We start from the raw sequence: 25,885 nt of genomic DNA, 5'->3' as shown, positions 1-25,885 counted from the left end.
GTATAAATTCTTATTGATAAATATTTATTATTCAGTACAGACACTACCTGAGATTTTCAGATCATTCCAAGGGGTTCCTACTTTTGCTAGGCCACATGCGCTTGAATACCTGACATACGGAACTGTTATGAGTTGCTCATAACAGAAAGAGGAAGAATGAAAAGCAATTTTGCTTTTTGATTTTAAAGAAGCGAAACTATCCCTTAGCTTATTTTGACTCAGTAATATGCCATAATTACATATGTGAATTCGTCAAAGACGAATTATTTGGGTTTCTATGTGCTTATATAGTTGATATGCTCTGTACTTGTGAGGTAGACGGTGGGCAGTTTATCTCGTATGCTGATCCCGCTCTCGTTTTGGAACGGGAACAAGGCCCCTGAACGTCACTAACTTTGTGGACCTGGTGAGGAAAACAAATACTAATTGTGACTTTTTTCATTCCCAATTTTTGGGGAAAAAAGACCTAAAACACTGGCATACACCTACATGATCTTACCTGACCTCACTAACGAAACCTTTTCTCCTAAGGGGATTTGGCACGAAATGACCCAAAGTTACCTGCCTCAGATGTTGAAGGCTGCTCATTGTCCTCCTCGGGACTGCTTAGATATACATCTTCCGTCTCATGGAGCATGCCAGCATCTTACATATCTATGGCGTTAACCTTTACTGAATTCCTCAAAGAAATCAGAATTTCACATTAAGTAGCTTAGCTATTTCTTACCTATAACTAGGTTAGCTAGTTAGCAGTAGCTAGATATCAACACCGTCAGACGTGTCAGTTATCGGTTTTACAGCATTTGTCATGAACATATCAGAGAGTGTTGATGCTGATCCTGATACCGTTAGTGAGGGTAAGTAGCTAACATTAGCTATGTTTGGTAAGTTGATGTTTAGCCAAACAGTAGCAAGCTAGCTAACTGAACTGTCTGGTACGTGTCATGAGATTGATGATGTGTCCTTAGGTAGCAGATCTTGACACCGGTTGAGGAATCAAAGCCGATTTTGTTTAGTGTGTTCCACTAGTCAGATAACTAGCTAGCTAACTAAATGGATGAGGAAAGCAGTAATTTGTGTGAGGGCGTGTTGTTGGTTATGTGAACATTACTGATTATATTTGAGTAAACTCAACCCTTTACCTCTCTCTCTCTCTCTCTCTCTGTGTGTGTGTGTGTGTGTGTGTGTGTGTGTGTGTGTGTGTGTGTGTGGGCTACTGGGACTGTGTAATAACTTTGCCTACGTGGTTATGCTGAGTGCTGCCCAAGACATTTTAAAACAACAGGAATCTCAGAACACAACAGTGCGTGCAAATTATAGGTCTGTATATGCTTGTCTGCCTGTATTACAGTGTGCCTAGTTGCCTGCAGAAAAATTATCTTGTCACACAATTACAATAAATAATTTAATTTGCCAGAATAAAATTAATAAATGGCATCTAAAATTTCTCATACTGAATGCCTACCTCAGTGTGGCTATCTGTACAGGAAATGCACTGAAGCACTTTTGTAAGCTGTTCTGGAAAAGAGCCATCTGATAAATGCCATAAATGCTGATGAAGTTGCCTGGTAGCAGAGGGTACATGCTGAGTTGGCTGAGTGTGTTGCCCTGTGTATTTTGTAGACTCCAGCACCAGGTCTGCAGCAAACAAAGAGTGGAAACAGCAGCAACTCGAGTCGCTATGACTGCAACCCTGTGTCAACTGCAGTAAGTCTCTCGCATGCACAGAAACGAATGATGCATCCTGTATGTGTCCCATACCCTGATAGTTTTATCAACACACTGTCATTACATGTGCTAGTTATTTTCTTTTTTTGAACTGTGCCATGATGCAAGTTAATTGGCTTATTGTAAAGATGTGTTGGTATGCTTACAGACCTATTATTGTGTCTGTTCTGTCATATGCTATAATTCTTCTCTCTGTCTTCAGGCGGTCCTTCTGGCTGACATCATACCCACTCTACTAATCAAGCTAACAGCACTGTGTTTCTTACAAAAATGGTTTATGGGTACTGGCTACAAATATGTAGTATGAAAGGTCACAGTTTGAATTAGGAACACAAGTCTGACTGCCTAACATCAGTACCAGGGTGTAGATTTTCAGGGCCAAAAATGGGCCAAAAAAGATTTAACTGACTCTGAAAAGTCAAAAATTGCAAAAAGTGTTTCAGAGGGATGTAGCACTCTTAAAATTGCTAAGCTGTTGGGGCGTGATCACAGAACCCTCAAAGGTTTTGTTGCAAATAGTCAACAGGGTCGCAAGAAACGTGTTGAGAAAAAAAGACGGAAATTAACTGCCAAAGATTTGAGAAGAATCAAAAGTGCAGCGACCAGGAACCAATTATCCTCCAGTGCTGTCATATTCCAGAACTGCAACCTATCTGGAGTGCCCAGAAGTACAAGGTGTTCAGTACTCAGAGATATGGCCAAAGTAAGGAAGGCTGAAACCTGACCACCACTGAACAAGACATATAAGGTGAAATGTTCTTGTCATCACTGACAACCAGTTCTTGTCATCACTGACACATTTAAGAAGGCTAAATTAAAAGTCGTGGTGTTGTTCCAAATGCATAACTGCTTCCATACAGCAGAAACCACACATGCACATGCACCCCTGTAACTAGTCATTAGTAAATCATGACTCTTGTAGCACTGAAGAAGCATAAAGGCGGTCAATTAATTAAAAAAACAAACAAACAAACAAAAAAAACATATATTTAATATGACGTGAGCTTCACATATACTGCTGCTGAGTATATGTGAAGAGAGGCAGGATTGGCGGGTGGGGATTGCCGGGTGGGGCTTGTCATAAATGATTTTGAGCTGTTTCATTCTAAATAGTTTAGAAGAGTGCAGATCTGCAAACTCCATCACAGTTTGGGCATCTGAAAATTACATGGACCATAAATATTTTTTATATTGTAAATCTGTGTAGTTTTATCCATCTTGCAACTTTTATTTCACTGTTTATATTGTACACTCAATTTGATCAGGTTTTATGTTCTATGATTTTATTATCCAGTGCATTACCATTATGTTTGTACTGTTTTTTATCTTGTGTGTACTATTTTGTTCTGAAGTTTTGAAAAGCCCTATACAACTAAAGTTTACTTATTATTATTATTATTATTATTAATAGTAGTAGTAGTACTAGTAGTAGTAGTAGTAGTACAATCAAACGGTTTAGTTTAATGGTTTAGTTGGCTTTATTGAAGCTTCATGTTTTAATTCAGGCCACATGATCATAGTGATCTGAGTGTAGTCCTCTTCCTCCTCTTCATCTGTGATGGGCACAGTGATGCCAATCTGTCCATCCTCATCTAATATGGATGAAAGTAGAGGATGGTTGCACAGCGTCCATTTTCATTTAGTCAAAGAAATAACCTGATAAGCCTGCCTGCATGGCATTAATGTTACTCTAATGCAGCATATTTACCTGGGGAACAGGACATCCTGCGTGACTGAGCTCAGCGATGGCAGGCTTGGGAGTTCCGCAAGCAGGCAGGCAAGGAGGGAGAGAGGCTGGGGAGACAGGCAGGCAGGCAAGGAGGAAGGCTGGGGAGGCAGACAGACAGGCATGCAGGGAAAGAGGGAGGGAGGTAGGAATGGAGGGAGGAAGGCTGCAGAGGCAGGCAGGCATGCAAGCGGGGAGGGAGGGAGGGAGGGAAGCTGGGGAGGCAGGTAGGCAGGAACTGAGGGAGGCCGAGGAGGCACAGAGGGAGGCTAAAGAGGCATACAGGCAAGCAAGCAGGGGGGGGAGTGAGGGAGGCAGGGGAGGAAGGGAGGCCATCAGGGAGAGAGGGAGGGAAGCTGGGGAGGGAGGAAGGCTGGGAGGCAAGCATGTAGGGAGGGAGTGAGAGAGGCTGGGGTGGGAGTGCGGCAGGCAGGGAGGCCAGCAGGGAGAGAGGGAGGGAGACTGGGAAGCTGGCAGGGATAGAGGGAGGAAGGCTGGGGAGGAAGGGAGGCCAGCAGGCAGGCAAGAAGGCAAGCAGGTAGGGAGGGAGTGAGAGAGGCTGGGGTGGGAGTGCGGCAGGCAGGCAGACAGGGTGGGAGGGAAGGCTGGGGTGGTAGGAAGAGAAGGATGCTGGGGATACATGCAGCCAGACAAGCAACATGTGACCCGTACTCCAGGGGAAGGCTGGGAATACATGCGGCTGGACAATTAGAATGGAGACCCAGACTCCGGGTGGAGGCCGGGTATAACCAGAGCTGGACGATTTGAATAGAGACCCAGACTCCAGGGAGAGACTGGGGATACATGCAGCTGGACAAGCAGCATGGACTCCCAGACTCTGGGTGGAGGCTGGGGATACATACGGCCAGAATGTTTGAATGGAGACCCAGACTCCAAGGAGACCCTGGGGATGCATGCGGCTGGATGAGCAGCATGGAGACCCAGATTCCAGATGGAGGCTGGGGATACATACAGCCAGAGGATTTGAATTGAGACCCAGACTCCTGGTGGAGGCTGGGGACACCCGGAGCTGGAAGATTTGAATAGAGACCCAGACTCCAGGAAGACAGTGTCAATACATGCGACTGGACAAGCAGCATGGAGACACCGACTCCGCATGGAGCCTGGGGATACATACGGCTAGAGTATTTGAATAGACACACAGACTCTGGGGAGACTCTGTGGATACATGTGGCTGGACGAGCGGCATGGAGACCCAGACTCCGCGCGGAGGTTCATGATACATGCTGTTCATTTGGCCAAATCTAACCCCAGTCTTCCTCCCTTGCTCTTTCCCTACCCTCCCTCCCTCACTGCCTGCCTTTCTCCTTCACTCCCCAGCTCCCCTCCCTCCTTGCCTATCTGTCTGCATGCCTGCCTCCCCATACTTCCTCCCTCCCTCCCTTCCTGTCTCCTGCCTCCTTCCCTCCCTTTCTTTCTCTCTGCCTGCCTCCCTCCCTGCCTGCCTGACACAGTGAAGCATTCACCCTTGCCACGCTCACTCTCCATCGTTACGCAGAAAACATGAGACGAAGCTTTCAGCTGGGGGCTGACGATGAGTCTTGAAGCTGGCTGGAGCAACAGTCTGTCCATCCTTGTCTAAAATGGATGAAAGTAGAGGATGTTTGCACAATGTTTATTTTCATTTAGTCAGAGAAATAACTTGATAAGCCTGCCTACATTGTGTTAATGTTACTCTAATGCAGCATATTTACCTGGGGAACGGGACGTCCTGCGTGACTGAGCTCAGCGATGGCAGGCTTGGGAGGTCCGCATGCAGGCAGGCAAGGAGGGAGAGAGGCTGGGGAGGCAGGTAGGGATAGAGGGAGTGGGGCTGGGGAGGCAGACAGATAGGCAGGCAGGGAAAGAGGGAGGAAAGTTGGAATGGAGGGAGGAAGGCTGCAGAGGCAGGCAGGCATGCAAGCAGGCAGGTAGGCTGGAACTGAGGGAGGCCGAGGAGGCAGAGAGGGAGGCTAAAGAGGCATACAGGCAAGCAAGCAGGGGAGGAGTGAGGGAGGCAGGGGAGGAAGGGAGGCCATCAGAGAGAGAAGGAGGGAGGCTGGGGAGGCAAACAGGTAGGGAGGGAGGGAGAGAGGCTGGGGTGGGAGTGCGGCAAGCAGGGAGGACAGTAGGGAGAGAGGGAGGGAGGCTGAGGAGGGAGCAAGGGAGGCTGGGAAGCTGGCAGGGAAAGAGGGAGGAAGGCTGGGGAGGAAAGCAGGCAAGTAGGCAGGAACTGAGGGAGGCCGAGGAGGCAGAGAGGGAGGCTGGAGAGGCATACAGGCAAGCAAGCAGGGAGGGAGTGAGGGAGGCAGGGGAGGAAGGGAGGCCATCAGGGAGAGAAGGAGGGAGGCTGGGGAGGCAAGCAGGTAGGGAGGGAGTTAGAGAGGCTGGGGTGGGAGAGCGGCAAGCAGGGAGGCCAATAGGGAGAGACGGAGGGAGGCTGAGGAGGGAGGGAGGGAGGCTGGGAAGCTGGCGTGGAAAGAGGGAGGAAGGCTGGGGAGGCAAGCAGGCAGTTGGCAGGAACTGAGGGAGGCCGAGGAGGCAGAGAGGGAGGCTGGAGAGACATACAGGCAAGCAAGCAGGGAGGGAGTGAGGGAGGCAGGGGAGGAAGGGAGGCCAGCAGGCAGGCAAGAAGGCAAGCAGCTAGGGAGGGAGTGAGAGAGGCTGGGGTGGGAGTGCGGCAGGCAGGCAGACAGGGTGGGAGGGAAGGCTGGGGTGGTAGGAAGAGAAGGATGCTGGGGATACATGCAGCCAGACAAGCAACATGTGACCCGTACTCCAGGGGAAGGCAGGGAATACATGCGGCTGGACAATTAGAATGGAGACCCAGACTCCGGGTGGAGGCCGGGTATAACCAGAGCTGGACGATTTGAATAGAGACCCAGACTCCAGGGAGAGACTGGGGATACATGCAGCTGGACAAGCAGCATGGAGTCCCAGACTCTGGGTGGAGGCTGGGGATACATACGGCCAGAATGTTTGAATGGAGACCCAGACTCCAAGGAGACCCTGGGGATGCATGCGGCTGGATGAGCAGCATGGAGACCCAGATTCCAGATGGAGGCTGGGGATATATACAGCCAGAGGATTTGAATTGAGACCCAGACTCCTGGTGGAGGCTGGGGACACCCGGAGCTGGAAGATTTGAATAGAGACCCAGACTCCAGGGAGACAGTGTCAATACATGCAACTGGACAAGCAGCATGGAGACTCAGACTCCGGATGGAGCCTGGGGATACATACGGCCAGAGTATTTGAATAGACACCCAGACTCTGGGGAGCCTATGTGGATACATGCAGCCAGACGAGCAACATGTGACCCGTACTCCAGGGGAAGGCAGGGAATACATGCGGCTGGACAATTAGAATGGAGACCCAGACTCCGGGTGGAGGCCGGGTTTAACCAGAGCTGGACGATTTGAATAGAGACCCAGACTCCAGGGAGAGACTGGGGATACATGCAGCTGGACAAGCAGCATGGAGTCCCAGACTCTGGGTGGAGGCTGGGGATACATACGGCCAGAATGTTTGAATGGAGACCCAGACTCCAAGGAGACCCTGGGGATGCATGCGGCTGGATGAGCAGCATGGAGACCCAGATTCCAGATGGAGGCTGGGGATATATACAGCCAGAGGATTTGAATTGAGACCCAGACTCCTGGTGGAGGCTGGGGACACCCGGAGCTGGAAGATTTGAATAGAGACCCAGACTCCAGGGAGACAGTGTCAATACATGCAACTGGACAAGCAGCATGGAGACTCAGACTCCGGATGGAGCCTGGGGATACATACGGCCAGAGTATTTGAATAGACACCCAGACTCTGGGGAGCCTATGTGGATACATGCGGCCAGACGAGCAGCATGGAGACCCAGACTCCGCGCGGAGGTTCATGATACATGCTGTTCAGCTGGCCACATCTAACCCCAGTCTACCTCCCTTCCTCTTTCCCCACCCTCCCTCCCTCACTGCCTGCCTGCCTTTCTCCTTCACTCCCCAGCTCCCCTCCCTCCTTGCCTATCTGTCTGCATGCCTGCCTCCCCATCCTTCCTCCCTCCCTCCCTCCGTTCCTCCCTGCCTGCCTGACACAGCGAAGCATTCACCCTTGCCACGCTCACTCTCCATCGTTCTGCAGAAAACATGAGACGGAGCTTTCAGCTGGGGGCTGACGATGAGTCTTGAAGCTGGCTGGAGCAACAGTCTGTCCATCCTTGTCTAATATGGATGAAAGTAGAGGATGTTTGCACGGTGTTCATTTTCGTTTAGTCAGAGAAATAAGTTGATAAGCCTGCCTACATTGTGTTAATGTTACTCTAATGCAGCATATTTACCTGGGGAACGGGACGTCCTGCTTGACTGAGCTCAGCGATGGCAGGGTTTGGAGGTCCGTAACCAGGCAGGCAAGGAGGGAGAGAGGCTGGGCAGACAGGCAGGCAGGGAAGGAGGAAGGCGGGTGAGGCAGGCAGGCATGCATGCATGCATGGAGGGAGGGAGGGAGGCTGGGGAGGCAAGCAGGCAGGCAGGCAGGAAGTAAGTAAGGAAGGCCGAGGAGGCAGGGCAAGAGGGAGGGACGCAAGCAAGCAGGGATGGAGTGAGGGAGGCTAGGGACGAAGAGAGGCCAGCAGCGAGAGAGGGAGGGAGGCTGGGGACGCAAGCAGGCAGGCAAGAAGGCAAGCAGGTAGGGAGGGAGTGAGAGAGGCTGGGGCGGGAGTGAGGCAGGCAGGCAGACAGGGTGGGAGGGAAGGCTGGGGTGGTAGGAAGAGAGGGAGGCTGGGGATACATGCAGCCAGAGAAGCAACATGTGACCTATACTCCAGCGGATGGCTGGGAATACATGCGGCCAGACAATTGGAATGGAAACCCAGACTCCAGGGAGAGGCTGTGGATACATACAGCCAGAGGATTGGAATGGAGACCCAGACTCCAGGGAGACCCTGGTGAGCATGCGGCTGGATGAGCAGCATGGAGACGCAGACTCCAGATGGAGGCTGGGGATACATATGGCCAGAGGATATGAATGGAGACCCAGACTCCTGGTGGAGGCTGGGGACATGCGGAGCTGGAGGATTTCAATAGAGACCCAGACTCCAGGGAGACAGTGTCGATACATGCGGCTGGACAAGCAGCATGGAGACCCAGACTCCGGATGGAGGCTGGGGATACATACAGCCAGAGGATTTGAATGGAGACCCAGACTCCGGATGGAGGCTGGGGACACCTGGAGCTGGAAGATTTGAATAGAGACCCAGACTCCAGGGAGACAGTGTCAATACATGTGACTGGACAAGTAGCATGGAGACCCAGACTCCGCGCGGAGGTTCATGATACATGCTGTTCATTTGGCCACATCTAACCCCAGTCTACCTCCCTTCCTCTTTCCCCACCCTCCCTCCCTCACTGCCTGCCTGCCTGCCTTTCTCCTTCACTCCCCAGCTCCCCTCCCTCCTTGCCTATCTGTCTGAATACCTGCCTCCCCATCCTTCCTCCCTCCATCCCTCCCTTCTTTCCTGTCTGCCTGCCTCCTTAGACTCCCTCCCTCATTTTCTGCCTGCCTCCCTCCCTGTCTGCCTGCCTGGCACATTGATGTGTTCGCCCTTGCCGCACGCTCACTCCCCGTTGTTGTGCAGCAAACATGAGACGGAGCTTTCAGCTTGGGGCTGACGATAAGTTTTGAAGCTGGCTGGAGCAACAGTCTGTCCATCTTCGTCTAATATGGATGAAAGTAAAGGATGTTTGACCCACTGTCAGAAAAGCATTGCTAAAAACAAGTGTTTATCTCGGCGTCGTATAATTGTGATGGATTGGACAATTTGGAACTGGTTCCCGATTCCCGTCACTTTGCTTCATGATTGAAAACGTTGATTGTGTGTTGAAAACAGATGGGGTTTTTTATATAAGTGGCTGTGAATAGATTTGCTTTTGCTATTAAAGTGTGTTCTTCCTAACATCATACCTTCTCAGATTCACTATTAATTTGAGTTGTCTCTTGTTTATAGTCTCAGACTGCTACTTATGTATCTTACACAAAATTGAATGTTTCCCATTGCAAAGCCAAGACTATTCTGACATATTAAAGGAAGCGTTATTAAAATGACTTCATTCTGGTTACCATGGTATTAAGACTGGAACGCTTTGAGAATACCAACTCCGGACAGATAAACAGAAAACCTATAGTAGAGATGATGCATAAAATGACTGCTTGATGAAAATAGATATTTACTCTCATGTGCAGGAGAAGCTGCCGCATCTCTCGCCTCCTTCAGTGTCTGCTGCTCCTCCCTCGTCTTCCTCGGCCACTTTCCCGGCGTCCCCTCATCCGCTGCCTTGTGGTGTCCCAGGTGGAAAAGGAATACTCACACTGCGATGTGGGGGGTTGGTGCCGATGTCTACTCTATACGTAAAAGGATGGATTCTGTTTCAACGAAAATCCGTGTCAGTTTAAAACCAGGGTAACATGGTAAACCACAAAGTTAGTTTTCAGCTCATGAGGCACAGCTTTGGAAATACCCGAGACAAATGCCAATAATTACCAATATCTGAGCTGCGTGATTTTATCCCCAACACTTCTTAAAATTGTATTAAGAAAATATAAGTATTTCCTTACAAGCTTGATTTCGCGTCAATTGTAACATATAATTCGATGAAGAAGTTGTTTTGGTCTATAAATCTAATCGCATTATCTTCTTAATGACAATCGGAACACGTTCGCGCTAATATTTTGTTGACACAATGACGAAATAATACACGCTTGTTTCACCAAGACCAGTCGCGATGCACGCGCCCATTTAACAGGCGTAATAATGACCGTTGCTAAGCAACCTGCGCTGCTACGTAGCAAAATTGCTACTCGTACTCACTGTGGCAAGATAGTTCGCTGTTTCCTACTAGATTACCAAGTATAGAGCAAAACAAAACCCACCGACAGTGAAATACATAAATCAATCGAATTACATAGTTCATATAAACCACACTGACCTCTAAACAAAGCAGTGTAACAACAACGGTTACCTCGGTTACCAATTTGCTCCTAAGTCTCTGAATCAGGCCTGCGTTGTTATAGCTAGACATCAGAAGAACTGCAACGATGTCTGCATCGCAGCCACCCTGCTATCGCAACGTTTAAAACTGTTCCCAAAGACGCTGCCTATGAAATCTGAACATACACCTGTTCCCGTCTAGGCGTAAATTTTACGGACGGTCCTGTGGAAAATTTAGCTTGTGACCGGTGGATAAAACCTTACACTAGCAGTTAGCCAGTCGAAAAGATCAGATACGATCAGAACGGAGTCGGGCGGTTTGCCTTTATCGTGTGCTGTGTTGCTTTACGCCCTGTAATCTCCACCTCGCTGGGTGAACGGCTTATCCGTAAATAAGGTCAAGTAGCATACCGTCTATCCACAGATAAGAATTAATGGAAGAAATTAATTAGCTAACAGTATCTATGTAAATGTATGTATACACACCAACGGTGAAAGTTCCTGCCTCAAATCGGACACGTTTCAAAGCTTTAAAACTTGTCTCGTGAAATGACCGTATTTATACCTTTTTGTAGCCACATAGTGATGTCACAACGATGTGACGTCATAATGGACCGTGCCATTAGGCCTAGCGCTTTATTAGTAGGACTCTACTAATTTCAGAAGAAAATCAGTTAATTTCACTGACCTGTTTTATCAAAAATATTTCACGAATTTTAGGATACAAATTAATTTGCTACATTTCACGGAATGTATTAAATAACACTTCACAAGCTTCATGGTAGGATAGTCACTTAGTCTCACTAGGCCTGCCATCCTAAGATAATTGCCTTTGTCTGAGTGGTAAGCACTGAACATCAGGAGACGTTGTTGGGCTTCATTCCTTCTCACTGAGAATTCGTGGATAGGCAGCCCCGTACTGACTTTAGTTTAGCCTGGAACCGTAAATAACTTCCAAAACATAACAGCGATGTTTGTAAAGCAACGTTTTTTAAAACCAGAATCAGGAATGTTCATGAAAAAGAAACCCACATCAGCAATCAAAAGGAGAAATAGTGCAGGTCATTTCCCAGTTACTTTTGTTTTCTTTTACTCTGCTCTGTAGGCTTCAGCATAAATCCTTAGGAGGCCTCTTTGACAGGCCTCTAGGCGCCTCAGTCAAAGGCCTCTAGAGGACTCAGTCCTTGGTTCAAGGATGAACAGCCCGGCCAAGTGTTTGCTACCTGCTATTGTTGTTCTTGTGCCTTGGACTGTACTCGTGTTTTTTCACTTTTGACTCATACATTTGCCCCTTTTTCCTCTGCGTTCATTCTGGTTTTGACCCTGTTTTTGCCTTTGGACCTTGATTTTTGGCCGTACCCTGTTTTGTGCTCCTTTTGTTAAAACCCCTTACCTGCATATGGATCCTTCTCACCACTCTGAGCCTCATTTATTACATTAATATAAGCTGCTTGCTTTCATTTTAGTTGCTTTGTTTGATTTGCTAAGAACATGATGCTCAGATATCACCTCACATCACTTCTCTGTATGTTTTCTTAGACCTATTTAATTTCTGGCTTTTTTTGAACTATTTGTTTAGCATTGTCATTGTAGTGTTGAGTCTCCCAATACATGTAGGCTATCTTACTAATACTAAGTTCCTCACTGCACCTAACACTTTCCTAATGATGATGAGACTAGAAAGAACTGAAATGGTCTTAGAATCATTAAGTCACATAGCCTATGTTTTGCTGTATACTAAAACATTTCTACTGACAATGAAGTATAATAGTTATTGTAACAGATCTTAGTGTAATAGTGTAACATTGGGTGCTAAGAGTTGTTTGTTGTTTGCATTATTCAAACAACTTGGCACACAAACATCTGGTGCATGCAAATGTCACCAACTGCTAGATGATTCCAGAAAGCACTAGAGAACAGTCTAATATACTGAGTGCTGTTCAAGAATCTGGAATGGCCGATGAACAGTTAATGGTTATAAAATGTTATAAACCCACTGATGAACAATTAATACTTATAAAATGTTATAAACCCACTGATGAACAATTAATGGTTATACATGTTATGTGTTCTGCAGATCAACAAAAAATGTCAAATGCTAATCAGAAATGCCTAGCACAACAAATTTCTATTATGAGAGAGACCAAAAGAGCATGTGGGCTCCCAGGAGACATAGTTCCTGTCTGAAAAGAGAATGAAGCCAATCTTCATGGACCCGGGGCCAGCTCTTTAAAGGGAAGTCATCACCCCCCTTTTCCACAGTCTGCACCTGTGGACACAAACCCATGGGCACCCATGTGCTGGTACATGTAACAGCAAATGAAATCTAGAAATAACAACAAAATGTCTTACCCAAAAGAAGCCCCCAATGAAATATTTTTTGTTTAGGCATGCAGAATGTTCAGTGTAACCTATACCTGGTTTCTCTGACATAGGTTCCTTTTCCATCTTTTGTATGGTAAAGCATCAGTATCTCATCACTATTCACTGATCAAGCTCATCACTGCTGTCCTCCTCTTCATCTTCATCGGTACCACCCCAACAGTCTCTCCTACTCAGAGCTCAAAGTAGGCCGGTACTCACTGGTACGCAGGACCGGCACGTCTACATTTTATTATTTGGCTTTTTTTTCTTTTTTTTGCGTAACAGCACTTCTCTAGCTGATGCTCATGTGTTCCTGTTCTCTCTACAATTCTATTACAGGACAAGTAACATTAATGCTGGACAAGAAACGGAACCTTAATGCTAGTCTACGTGATGTTAATGAGAAATAATGATGTTGGCTTGGCTCCAAAAGGGCACATACAGTCAGGCACTGACACAACAGAGCTTCAACCAGAACTAGTATTAAATATATGCGGGGACCTGGCCACCACCCTGGGCCAGCCAACCCACCCAGGCTCAGGCAAGGACCCAACCCAAACAAGGCCATTACTTTTTGGCTGTCTCTTCTTTTGTGTATCTCCACAGACTGCACACCAGTGTTGTTTATCTACAGTTCCCATATCATCCCAGCCATTCAACAGATGATGCAATTGCTCCAACTCTTCCTCTGACCCTTATCCATCTGAACAAAAAGACACATACGTTAGAATGCTGTTCTGACTGGGAAATCCCCATCAGTCTGGATCAGGATCAATGTCTCCAGCACCACTACACTGAACACTGTTACCCATAGTGTTGTGTGCTCAGTCCACTGTTGTTCACTTTGCTGACCCAAAACTGCAGCGATGCACAGCTTGAACCACGTCATCAAGTTCACTGATGACAAGACTGTGGGGGGTCTCATCAGCGGGATGATGAGTCAGCATACAGAGAGGAAGTGCAGTGGCAAAGTCAAGAAACTGTCTCTGAATGTGGAAAAAACTAAAGAGATGGTGGATGACTTTAGGAAAGTACATGGTGATCAATCTCCAGTCAATATCAATATCCAGTCAATATCAATATCAGCTCCTTTGTGGAAATCATCACAAGCACCAAGTTCATTGGTGTCCACCTAGCAGAGAACCTCACCTGGACCCTCAAAACCAGCTCCATAGCCAAGAAAACCCAGCAGTAATTCCTACTTCTAGCTCATCCCCCTACCACTATCCTCACCATGGTCTACAATAGAGCGCATCCTGAGCAGCTGCTTCACTACCTGGTTTGGGAATTGCTCTGTCTCAGATGGCAAAACCCCGAGGAGAATAGAATGAACAGCCGAAAAGGTCCTCAGGGTCTCTCTCCCCACGGTCCTGGAAGAACATTATTTATATTTGTATGTTTATAGCTACTAAGACAATAAAAAGCGTCTTGACCTCTCTTTTGACCTCTTGATCTTTGTTTACCAGACTAGATCTTAAGTTATGGGCCACCCATTGTATTTCTTCTGTAACCAGGCCCCACCTTTGATCTTTATGCCCTTCTGAAGATCTGTCATTTTGCTGACTTCGAGTTGGCTTTATCTTGGTTTGAAGTTTCCGATTTCAAGGGGCACAGAGAAAGTGGCCTGTTGCTTGTATACTGTATCCTAGGATCTTGAGCATAACTATAGCAGTGGTATATACCAGTTTGTTGGTTTCAGTTATACAGGTTGTTGGTATTGTGCTTATTGCTGCATTTACATCTGCAAGCATACTGTCTGATGGTAGCTTACCACCAAGTTAGGTGAGCCTCAAGCAGTGGATGACAGTAGTTACCTTCTTCATGATCATCATCTGCATGGCCACAGTTGGACCACACAATGTCCACATTACAGTTTGGCTCTGGTGGATTCCAGGTGCAGTCTGCACTTTCTGTCTCAGATGCAATACGTGTTCTGTTTGGGCATCTTTACATTATTATTATACTTTACATACAAAATATAACAGAATCCAGTATTATTTATTATCTTTTATATACGGTGAATATAAAGTTTTTCCTTCTTTTTATATTGTATATTGTACAGCAGAAACCACACATACACATGCACCCCTGTAACTATAGTGATTAGTAAATTATGCCTTCTAGCACTGATGAAACATAAAAGGGGTCAATTATGAAAAAAAAAAAAGGTATATAATTTAATGTGATGTGAGCTTCACATATAGTGCTGCTGAGTATTTGTAGGACTAACACACCATTTCAGTTTAATTACATTTATTTAATTAGATTTCATGAGCTCAAAAAGCTAAAAATGTTTTTTATGTTTCCTTAGTTTTTCTTCTTAATATATTTATTTTCATAAGAAAGATTACATTATGGACTGTCAAGACCACAAATTTAAGCCATTTTGTCCAGATCATTTTATTAACAATAAATATCAAAATATATTTAGATGAATATTTACAACACCGTAATATTTACCTTTTTGTAAAATGTTTCACTGGAAAAACATTGTAATGACAAATCTCACATATTGATAGTGTTACAAGGTTCTAAACGTTATTAATGCACTAGCAATGACAAAAGATGCTATTGTCCACATCAGCTAATTCTCCACATGCTGTGAAGCACAACTGAACAATACAGGCAACAACATTTTCTTCAGGAGAAACTAATTCAAAAAGAGCACTCTGAGTCCATACAAGAAGTTCACGTCCCTAATCGACCTCTTCAATAGTGGGCCCCTGGGTGCCGGCCCCTGAGCGGGCACGGGCCTGAGCTCCACAGCTTCCAGCTGGCATCCCTCCATGGTACAGTTTGGCGATGATGGGGTTGCACACCTTCTCCAGCTCCTTCAACTGATGTACGTACTCCTCCTTTTCAGCCAGCTGGTTGTTCTCCAGCCACATGATGGCTTGGTTGCACCTCTCAATGACTTTCTTCTTGTCATCCTCACTGATGTTGTTCTTCAAGTTCTCATCTTCCACACTGTTCTTCATGTTAAAGGCATAGGACTCCAGAGTGTTCTTAGCAGCAATCTTCTCTCTCTGCAGGTCATCCTCTGCCTTATATTTGTCTGCAACCTGCACCATCCTCTCAATCTCCTCCTTGCTCAGCCTGCCCTTATCGTTGGTGATGGTGATCTTGTTCACTTTGCCAGTGCTTTTGTCCACTGCCGACACATTCAAAATGCCATTGGCGTCAATGTCAAAGGTCACCTCAATCTGAGGGACTCCTCGAGGTGCAGGTGGGAGGCCCGTCAGCTGAAACTTCCCCAGCAGGTTGTTGTCTTTTGTCATGGCTCTTTCACCTTCGTAAACCTGGATCAGAACACCGGGCTGGTTGTCTGCATATGTGCTGAAGATCTGGGTCTGCTTGGTGGGGATGGTGGTGTTGCCATTGATGAGAGCGGTCATGACTCCACCTGCGGTCTCCATGCCCAGAGACAGCGGGGCCACATTCAGCAGCAACAGGTCCTGGACATTTCCAGATGTGTCGCCCATTAAGATGGCAGCCTGAACTGCGGCACCGGAAGCCACTGCCTCATCTGGATTGATGCTTTTGTTCAACTCTTTGCCGTTGAAGAAAGGCTGCAAAAGTTTCTGGATTTTGGGGATTCTCGTAGCACCTCCAACCAAGACAATGTCATGGATCTGGGATTTGTCCATTTTGGCATCTCTAAGGGCTTTCTCCACAGGATTCAGTGTTCCCCTGAACAGGTCAGAGCACAGCTCCTCAAAACGTGCTCTGGTAACAGAAGTGTAGAAGTCAATGCCCTCATACAGGGAGTCGATCTCGATGCTTGCCTGAGAGCTGGAGGACAGGGTTCTCTTGGCCCTCTCACAGGCTGTGCGCAATCTCCTCAGTGCACGCTTGTTCTGGCTGATGTCCTTCTTGCACTTCCTCTTAAACTCCTCCACAAAATGGTTGACCAGGCAGTTGTCAAAGTCCTCCCCACCCAGGTGTGTGTCTCCTGCTGTTGCTTTCACCTCAAAGATGCCATCTTCAATAGTCAGGATGGACACATCGAACGTACCCCCTCCTAAGTCAAAGATCAGCACATTGCGCTCTCCCTGCTTGCCTTTGTCCAGGCCGTAGGCGATCGCTGCAGCTGTGGGCTCATTGATTATCCTTAGGACGTTCAGCCCAGCAATCGCACCAGCAAATTTGGTTGCTTGCCTCTGAGAGTCATTGAAGTAGGCAGGTACAGTAATAACAGCGTTGGTTACCTTCTGACCCAGGTAGGCCTCTGCAGTTTCCTTCATTTTCACCAGGACCATGGAGGAGATCTCTTCAGGGTAAAAGGACTTCTTCTCTCCTTTGTACTCAACTTGCCCTGTTAAAGCCGTTGGTTTACTCCTCCTCGCTCGTGCGTTAGTTACCTGTCCGTGAACGCTGTGTCTTCCACGAGCTGCCGCTCGCGCTTTATATTCAAGCAGGTAACGCCCCCGTTCACCTCGCGACAGTTCTAGAGGTTTCTCCATTGCGCGAGCTCACCAACCGCGAGTCAGCCAGCGACGCCGCCAGTCCAACTGTAGACTACTGATGTCTCTGAGACCGAATTAGTCCGTAGAAATGAAACAAAGATCCAGGATGGTCTGAAAGGGGACAATACCAACAAATAACCAAACAAGTTGGAAAATGGGACATAAATGGGAAAGCGGAACCACATAGGCTATGTAAATGACTATAAATAAATGTTTTACTTTATCATAAAATTACTTCAGTCATTCCGGGCCAACGTAACGTTTCCTATTTCCCCACATTTAAGGACTGCTGTATATGTTATATTGTTCAATAAATCTGTATACAAAAGGTATTCATTAAACGTGTTTTTACTTAGATTAGTTTCAGTAGGACATTCGAGTAAAAGCAACAGAAAAAACGTGGTCCGTCCAGAACTTTCCCCCGCTGTGGTCTTGCGTCAGTGGTGGGCGTGGCCGCATCAGCTTGCTTAATTCTAATTGGTCTGATTCGCACGAGCGTTGGAGAAACAAAGAGAAATGTCAGGAAGTGAAGGGAGAGCGGTGTGGCCGGGAAGTTCATAAAATCAGAGGATTAATAAAACTGCGAGAGGGAACATGTGGATGCAGTGATCGAATACTCTGGGTCATTAGAGAGGGAAACACATTCACATGGCAAGCAGGAGACAAAACCAAAACAAAGACACGTGGCCATGGCAACGTGAAGGGTTGGTCTTCAGCCCGCCCTTCGCCATGGCCTGCCACTCCCTACGCTGAAGATGGAAATCACTGGACTGTATAAATTCTTATTGATAAATATTTATTATTCAGTACAGACACTACCTGAGATTTTCAGATCATTCCAAGGGGTTCCTACTTTTGCTAGGCCACATGCGCTTGAATACCTGACATACGGAACTGTTATGAGTTGCTCATAACAGAAAGAGGAAGAATGAAAAGCAATTTTGCTTTTTGATTTTAAAGAAGCGAAACTATCCCTTAGCTTATTTTGACTCAGTAATATGCCATAATTACATATGTGAATTCGTCAAAGACTAATTATTTGGGTTTCTATGTGCTTATATAGTTGATATGCTCTGTACTTGTGAGGTAGACGGTGGGCAGTTTATCTCGTATGCTGATCCCGCTCTCGTTTTGGAACGGGAACAAGGCCCCTGAACGTCACTAACTTTGTGGACCTGGTGAGGAAAACAAATACTAATTGTGACTTTTTTCATTCCCAATTTTTGGGGAAAAAAGACCTAAAACACTGGCATACACCTACATGATCTTACCTGACCTCACTAACGAAACCTTTTCTCCTAAGGGGATTTGGCACGAAATGACCCAAAGTTACCTGCCTCAGATGTTGAAGGCTGCTCATTGTCCTCCTCGGGACTGCTTAGATATACATCTTCCGTCTCATGGAGCATGCCAGCATCTTACATATCTATGGCGTTAACCTTTACTGAATTCCTCAAAGAAATCAGAATTTCACATTAAGTAGCTTAGCTATTTCTTACCTATAACTAGGTTAGCTAGTTAGCAGTAGCTAGATATCAACACCGTCAGACGTGTCAGTTATCGGTTTTACAGCATTTGTCATGAACATATCAGAGAGTGTTGATGCTGATCCTGATACCGTTAGTGAGGGTAAGTAGCTAACATTAGCTATGTTTGGTAAGTTGATGTTTAGCCAAACAGTAGCAAGCTAGCTAACTGAACTGTCTGGTACGTGTCATGAGATTGATGATGTGTCCTTAGGTAGGGGGGGGGGGGGGGGGGGCTACTGGGACTGTGTAATAACTTTGCCTACGTGGTTATGCTGAGTGCTGCCCAAGACATTTTAAAACAACAGGAATCTCAGAACACAACAGTGCGTGCAAATTATAGGTCTGTATATGCTTGTCTGCCTGTATTACAGTGTGCCTAGTTGCCTGCAGAAAAATTATCTTGTCACACAATTACAATAAATAATTTAATTTGCCAGAATAAAATTAATAAATGGCATCTAAAATTTCTCATACTGAATGCCTACCTCAGTGTGGCTATCTGTACAGGAAATGCACTGAAGCACTTTTGTAAGCTGTTCTGGAAAAGAGCCATCTGATAAATGCCATAAATGCTGATGAAGTTGCCTGGTAGCAGAGGGTACATGCTGAGTTGGCTGAGTGTGTTGCCCTGTGTATTTTGTAGACTCCAGCACCAGGTCTGCAGCAAACAAAGAGTGGAAACAGCAGCAACTCGAGTCGCTATGACTGCAACCCTGTGTCAACTGCAGTAAGTCTCTCGCATGCACAGAAACGAATGATGCATCCTGTATGTGTCCCATACCCTGATAGTTTTATCAACACACTGTCATTACATGTGCTAGTTATTTTCTTTTTTTGAACTGTGCCATGATGCAAGTTAATTGGCTTATTGTAAAGATGTGTTGGTATGCTTACAGACCTATTATTGTGTCTGTTCTGTCATATGCTATAATTCTTCTCTCTGTCTTCAGGCGGTCCTTCTGGCTGACATCATACCCACTCTACTAATCAAGCTAACAGCACTGTGTTTCTTACAAAAATGGTTTATGGGTACTGGCTACAAATATGTAGTATGAAAGGTCACAGTTTGAATTAGGAACACAAGTCTGACTGCCTAACATCAGTACCAGGGTGTAGATTTTCAGGGCCAAAAATGGGCCAAAAAAGATTTAACTAACTCTGAAAAGTCAAAAATTGCAAAAAGTGTTTCAGAGGGATGTAGCACTCTTAAAATTGCTAAGCTGTTGGGGCGTGATCACAGAACCCTCAAAGGTTTTGTTGCAAATAGTCAACAGGGTCGCAAGAAACGTGTTGAGAAAAAAAGACGGAAATTAACTGCCAAAGATTTGAGAAGAATCAAAAGTGCAGCGACCAGGAACCAATTATCCTCCAGTGCTGTCATATTCCAGAACTGCAACCTATCTGGAGTGCCCAGAAGTACAAGGTGTTCAGTACTCAGAGATATGGCCAAAGTAAGGAAGGCTGAAACCTGACCACCACTGAACAAGACATATAAGGTGAAATGTTCTTGTCATCACTGACAACCAGTTCTTGTCATCACTGACACATTTAAGAAGGCTAAATTAAAAGTCGTGGTGTTGTTCCAAATGCATAACTGCTTCCATACAGCAGAAACCACACATGCACATGCACCCCTGTAACTAGTCATTAGTAAATCATGACTCTTGTAGCACTGAAGAAGCATAAAGGCGGTCAATTAATTAAAAAAACAAACGAACAAAAAAAAAACCCATATATTTAATATGACGTGAGCTTCACATATACTGCTGCTGAGTATATGTGAAGAGAGGCAGGATTGGCGGGTGGGGATTGCCGGGTGGGGCTTGTCATAAATGATTTTGAGCTGTTTCATTCTAAATAGTTTAGAAGAGTGCAGATCTGCAAACTCCATCACAGTTTGGGCATCTGAAAATTACATGGACCATAAATATTTTTTATATTGTAAATCTGTGTAGTTTTATCCATCTTGCAACTTTTATTTCACTGTTTATATTGTACACTCAATTTGATCAGGTTTTATGTTCTATGATTTTATTATCCAGTGCATTACCATTATGTTTGTACTGTTTTTTATCTTGTGTGTACTATTTTGTTCTGAAGTTTTGAAAAGCCCTATACAACTAAAGTTTACTTATTATTATTATTATTATTAATAGTAGTAGTAGTACTAGTAGTAGTAGTAGTACAATCAAACGGTTTAGTTTAATGGTTTAGTTGGCTTTATTGAAGCTTCATGTTTTAATTCAGGCCACATGATCATAGTGATCTGAGTGTAGTCCTCTTCCTCCTCTTCATCTGTGATGGGCACAGTGATGCCAATCTGTCCATCCTCATCTAATATGGATGAAAGTAGAGGATGTTTGCACGGTGTTCATTTTCGTTTAGTCAGAGAAATAAGTTGATAAGCCTGCCTACATTGTGTTAATGTTACTCTAATGCAGCATATTTACCTGGGGAACGGGACGTCCTGCGTGACTGAGCTCAGCGATGGCAGGCTTGGGAGGTCCGCATGCAGGCAGGCAAGGAGGGAGAGAGGCTGGGGAGGCAGGTAGGGATAGAGGGAGTGGGGCTGGGGAGGCAGACAGATAGGCAGGCAGGGAAAGAGGGAGGAAAGTTGGAATGGAGGGAGGAAGGCTGCAGAGGCAGGCAGGCATGCAAGCAGGCAGGTAGGCTGGAACTGAGGGAGGCCGAGGAGGCAGAGAGGGAGGCTGGAGAGGCATACAGGCAAGCAAGCAGGGAGGGAGTGAGGGAGGCAGGGGAGGAAGGGAGGCCATCAGGGAGAGAAGGAGGGAGGCTGGGGAGGCAAGCAGGTAGGGAGGGAGTTAGAGAGGCTGGGGTGGGAGTGCGGCAAGCAGGGAGGCCAATAGGGAGAGACGGAGGGAGGCTGAGGAGGGAGGGAGGGAGGCTGGGAAGCTGGCGTGGAAAGAGGGAGGAAGGCTGGGGAGGCAAGCAGGCAGTTGGCAGGAACTGAGGGAGGCCGAGGAGGCAGAGAGGGAGGCTGGAGAGACATACAGGCAAGCAAGCAGGGAGGGAGTGAGGGAGGCAGGGGAGGAAGGGAGGCCAGCAGGCAGGCAAGAAGGCAAGCAGCTAGGGAGGGAGTGAGAGAGGCTGGGGTGGGAGTGCGGCAGGCAGGCAGACAGGGTGGGAGGGAAGGCTGGGGTGGTAGGAAGAGAAGGATGCTGGGGATACATGCAGCCAGACAAGCAACATGTGACCCGTACTCCAGGGGAAGGCAGGGAATACATGCGGCTGGACAATTAGAATGGAGACCCAGACTCCGGGTGGAGGCCGGGTATAACCAGAGCTGGACGATTTGAATAGAGACCCAGACTCCAGGGAGAGACTGGGGATACATGCAGCTGGACAAGCAGCATGGAGTCCCAGACTCTGGGTGGAGGCTGGGGATACATACGGCCAGAATGTTTGAATGGAGACCCAGACTCCAAGGAGACCCTGGGGATGCATGCGGCTGGATGAGCAGCATGGAGACCCAGATTCCAGATGGAGGCTGGGGATATATACAGCCAGAGGATTTGAATTGAGACCCAGACTCCTGGTGGAGGCTGGGGACACCCGGAGCTGGAAGATTTGAATAGAGACCCAGACTCCAGGGAGACAGTGTCAATACATGCAACTGGACAAGCAGCATGGAGACTCAGACTCCGGATGGAGCCTGGGGATACATACGGCCAGAGTATTTGAATAGACACCCAGACTCTGGGGAGCCTATGTGGATACATGCAGCCAGACGAGTAACATGTGACCCGTACTCCAGGGGAAGGCAGGGAATACATGCGGCTGGACAATTAGAATGGAGACCCAGACTCCGGGTGGAGGCCGGGTATAACCAGAGCTGGACGATTTGAATAGAGACCCAGACTCCAGGGAGAGACTGGGGATACATGCAGCTGGACAAGCAGCATGGAGTCCCAGACTCTGGGTGGAGGCTGGGGATACATACGGCCAGAATGTTTGAATGGAGACCCAGACTCCAAGGAGACCCTGGGGATGCATGCGGCTGGATGAGCAGCATGGAGACCCAGATTCCAGATGGAGGCTGGGGATATATACAGCCAGAGGATTTGAATTGATACCCAGACTCCTGGTGGAGACTGGGGACACCCGGAGCTGGAAGATTTGAATAGAGACCCAGACTCCAGGGAGACAGTGTCAATACATGCAACTGGACAAGCAGCATGGAGACTCAGACTCCGGATGGAGCCTGGGGATACATACGGCCAGAGTATTTGAATAGACACCCAGACTCTGGGGAGCCTATGTGGATACATGCGGCCAGACGAGCAGCATGGAGACCCAGACTCCGCGCGGAGGTTCATGATACATGCTGTTCATCTGGCCACATCTAACCCCAGTCTACCTCCCTTCCTCTTTCCCCACCCTCCCTCCCTCACTGCCTGCCTGCCTTTCTCCTTCACTCCCCAGCTCCCCTCCCTCCTTGCCTATCTGTCTGCATGCCTGCCTCCCCATCCTTCCTCCCTCCCTCCCTCCGTTCCTCCCTGCCTGCCTGACACAGCGAAGCATTCACCCTTGCCACCCTCACTCTCCATCGTTCTGCAGAAAACATGAGACGGAGCTTTCAGCTGGGGGCTGACGATGAGTCTTGAAGCTGGCTGGAGCAACAGTCTGTCCATCCTTGTCTAATATGGATGAAAGTAGAGGATGTTTGCACGGTGTTCATTTTCGTTTAGTCAGAGAAATAAGTTGATAAGCCTGCCTACATTGTGTTAATGTTACTCTAATGCAGCATATTTACCTGGGGAACGGGACGTCCTGCTTGACTGAGCTCAGCGATGGCAGGGTTTGGAGGTCCGTAACCAGGCAGGCAAGGAGGGAGAGAGGCTGGGCAGACAGGCAGGCAGGGAAGGAGGAAGGCGGGTGAGGCAGGCAGGCATGCATGCATGCATGGAGGGAGGGAGGGAGGCTGGGGAGGCAAGCAGGCAGGCAGGCAGGAAGTAAGTAAGGAAGGCCGAGGAGGCAGGGCAAGAGGGAGGGACGCAAGCAAGCAGGGATGGAGTGAGGGAGGCTAGGGACGAAGAGAGGCCAGCAGCGAGAGAGGGAGGGAGGCTGGGGACGCAAGCAGGCAGGCAAGAAGGCAAGCAGGTAGGGAGGGAGTGAGAGAGGCTGGGGCGGGAGTGAGGCAGGCAGGCAGACAGGGTGGGAGGGAAGGCTGGGGTGGTAGGAAGAGAGGGAGGCTGGGGATACATGCAGCCAGAGAAGCAACATGTAACCTATACTCCAGCGGATGGCTGGGAATACATGCGGCCAGACAATTGGAATGGAAACCCAGACTCCAGGGAGAGGCTGTGGATACATACAGCCAGAGGATTGGAATGGAGACCCAGACTCCAGGGAGACCCTGGTGAGCATGCGGCTGGATGAGCAGCATGGAGACGCAGACTCCAGATGGAGGCTGGGGATACATATGGCCAGAGGATATGAATGGAGACCCAGACTCCTGGTGGAGGCTGGGGACATGCGGAGCTGGAGGATTTCAATAGAGACCCAGACTCCAGGGAGACAGTGTCGATACATGCGGCTGGACAAGCAGCATGGAGACCCAGACTCCGGATGGAGGCTGGGGATACATACAGCCAGAGGATTTGAATGGAGACCCAGACTCCTGGTGGAGGCTGGGGACACCTGGAGCTGGAAGATTTGAATAGAGACCCAGACTCCAGGGAGACAGTGTCAATACATGTGACTGGACAAGTAGCATGGAGACCCAGACTCCGCGCGGAGGTTCATGATACATGCTGTTCATTTGGCCACATCTAACCCCAGTCTACCTCCCTTCCTCTTTCCCCACCCTCCCTCCCTCACTGCCTGCCTGCCTTTCTCCTTCACTCCCCAGCTCCCCTCCCTCCTTGCCTATCTGTCTGAATACCTGCCTCCCCATCCTTCCTCCCTCCATCCCTCCCTTCTTTCCTGTCTGCCTGCCTCCTTAGACTCCCTCCCTCATTTTCTGCCTGCCTCCCTCCCTGTCTGCCTGCCTGGCACATTGATGTGTTCGCCCTTGCCGCACGCTCACTCCCCGTTGTTGTGCAGCAAACATGAGACGGAGCTTTCAGCTTGGGGCTGACGATAAGTTTTGAAGCTGGCTGGAGCAACAGTCTGTCCATCTTCGTCTAATATGGATGAAAGTAAAGGATGTTTGACCCACTGTCAGAAAAGCATTGCTAAAAACAAGTGTTTATCTCGGCGTCGTATAATTGTGATGGATTGGACAATTTGGAACTGGTTCCCGATTCCCGTCACTTTGCTTCATGATTGAAAACGTTGATTGTGTGTTGAAAACAGATGGGGTTTTTTATATAAGTGGCTGTGAATAGATTTGCTTTTGCTATTAAAGTGTGTTCTTCCTAACATCATACCTTCTCAGATTCACTATTAATTTGAGTTGTCTCTTGTTTATAGTCTCAGACTGCTACTTATGTATCTTACACAAAATTGAATGTTTCCCATTGCAAAGCCAAGACTATTCTGACATATTAAAGGAAGCGTTATTAAAATGACTTCATTCTGGTTACCATGGTATTAAGACTGGAACGCTTTGAGAATACCAACTCCGGACAGATAAACAGAAAACCTATAGTAGAGATGATGCATAAAATGACTGCTTGATGAAAATAGATATTTACTCTCATGTGCAGGAGAAGCTGCCGCATCTCTCGCCTCCTTCAGTGTCTGCTGCTCCTCCCTCGTCTTCCTCGGCCACTTTCCCGGCGTCCCCTCATCCGCTGCCTTGTGGTGTCCCAGGTGGAAAAGGAATACTCACACTGCGATGTGGGGGGTTGGTGCCGATGTCTACTCTATACGTAAAAGGATGGATTCTGTTTCAACGAAAATCCGTGTCAGTTTAAAACCAGGGTAACATGGTAAACCACAAAGTTAGTTTTCAGCTCATGAGGCACAGCTTTGGAAATACCCGAGACAAATGCCAATAATTACCAATATCTGAGCTGCGTGATTTTATCCCCAACACTTCTTAAAATTGTATTAAGAAAATATAAGTATTTCCTTACAAGCTTGATTTCGCGTCAATTGTAACATATAATTCGATGAAGAAGTTGTTTTG

The 25,885-nt window shown here is 47.3% G+C and overlaps 1 protein-coding gene across 1 annotated transcript; it reads right to left on the bottom strand.

Annotated features, from left to right (window-relative positions):
• Positions 1–15,348: 15,348 nt before the first annotated feature.
• LOC145653897 (heat shock 70 kDa protein-like) lies at positions 15,349–17,257 on the bottom strand. Its single transcript, XM_081708506.1, has one exon. It carries the CDS (start codon positions 17,255–17,257, stop codon positions 15,491–15,493), a length of 1,767 nt encoding a protein of 588 aa, XP_081564632.1. The 3' UTR covers positions 15,349–15,490.
• Positions 17,258–25,885: the final 8,628 nt, after the last annotated feature.

The sequence above is a fragment of the Electrophorus electricus genome, chromosome 3, assembly GCF_041902795.1.
Source record: "Electrophorus electricus isolate QZ-2024a chromosome 3, ASM4190279v1, whole genome shotgun sequence".
Classification (NCBI taxonomy): domain Eukaryota; kingdom Metazoa; phylum Chordata; class Actinopteri; order Gymnotiformes; family Gymnotidae; genus Electrophorus; species Electrophorus electricus.
The sequence above is the reverse complement of the archived record's forward strand: the minus strand, read 5'-3'. Positions and strand labels throughout refer to the sequence as shown.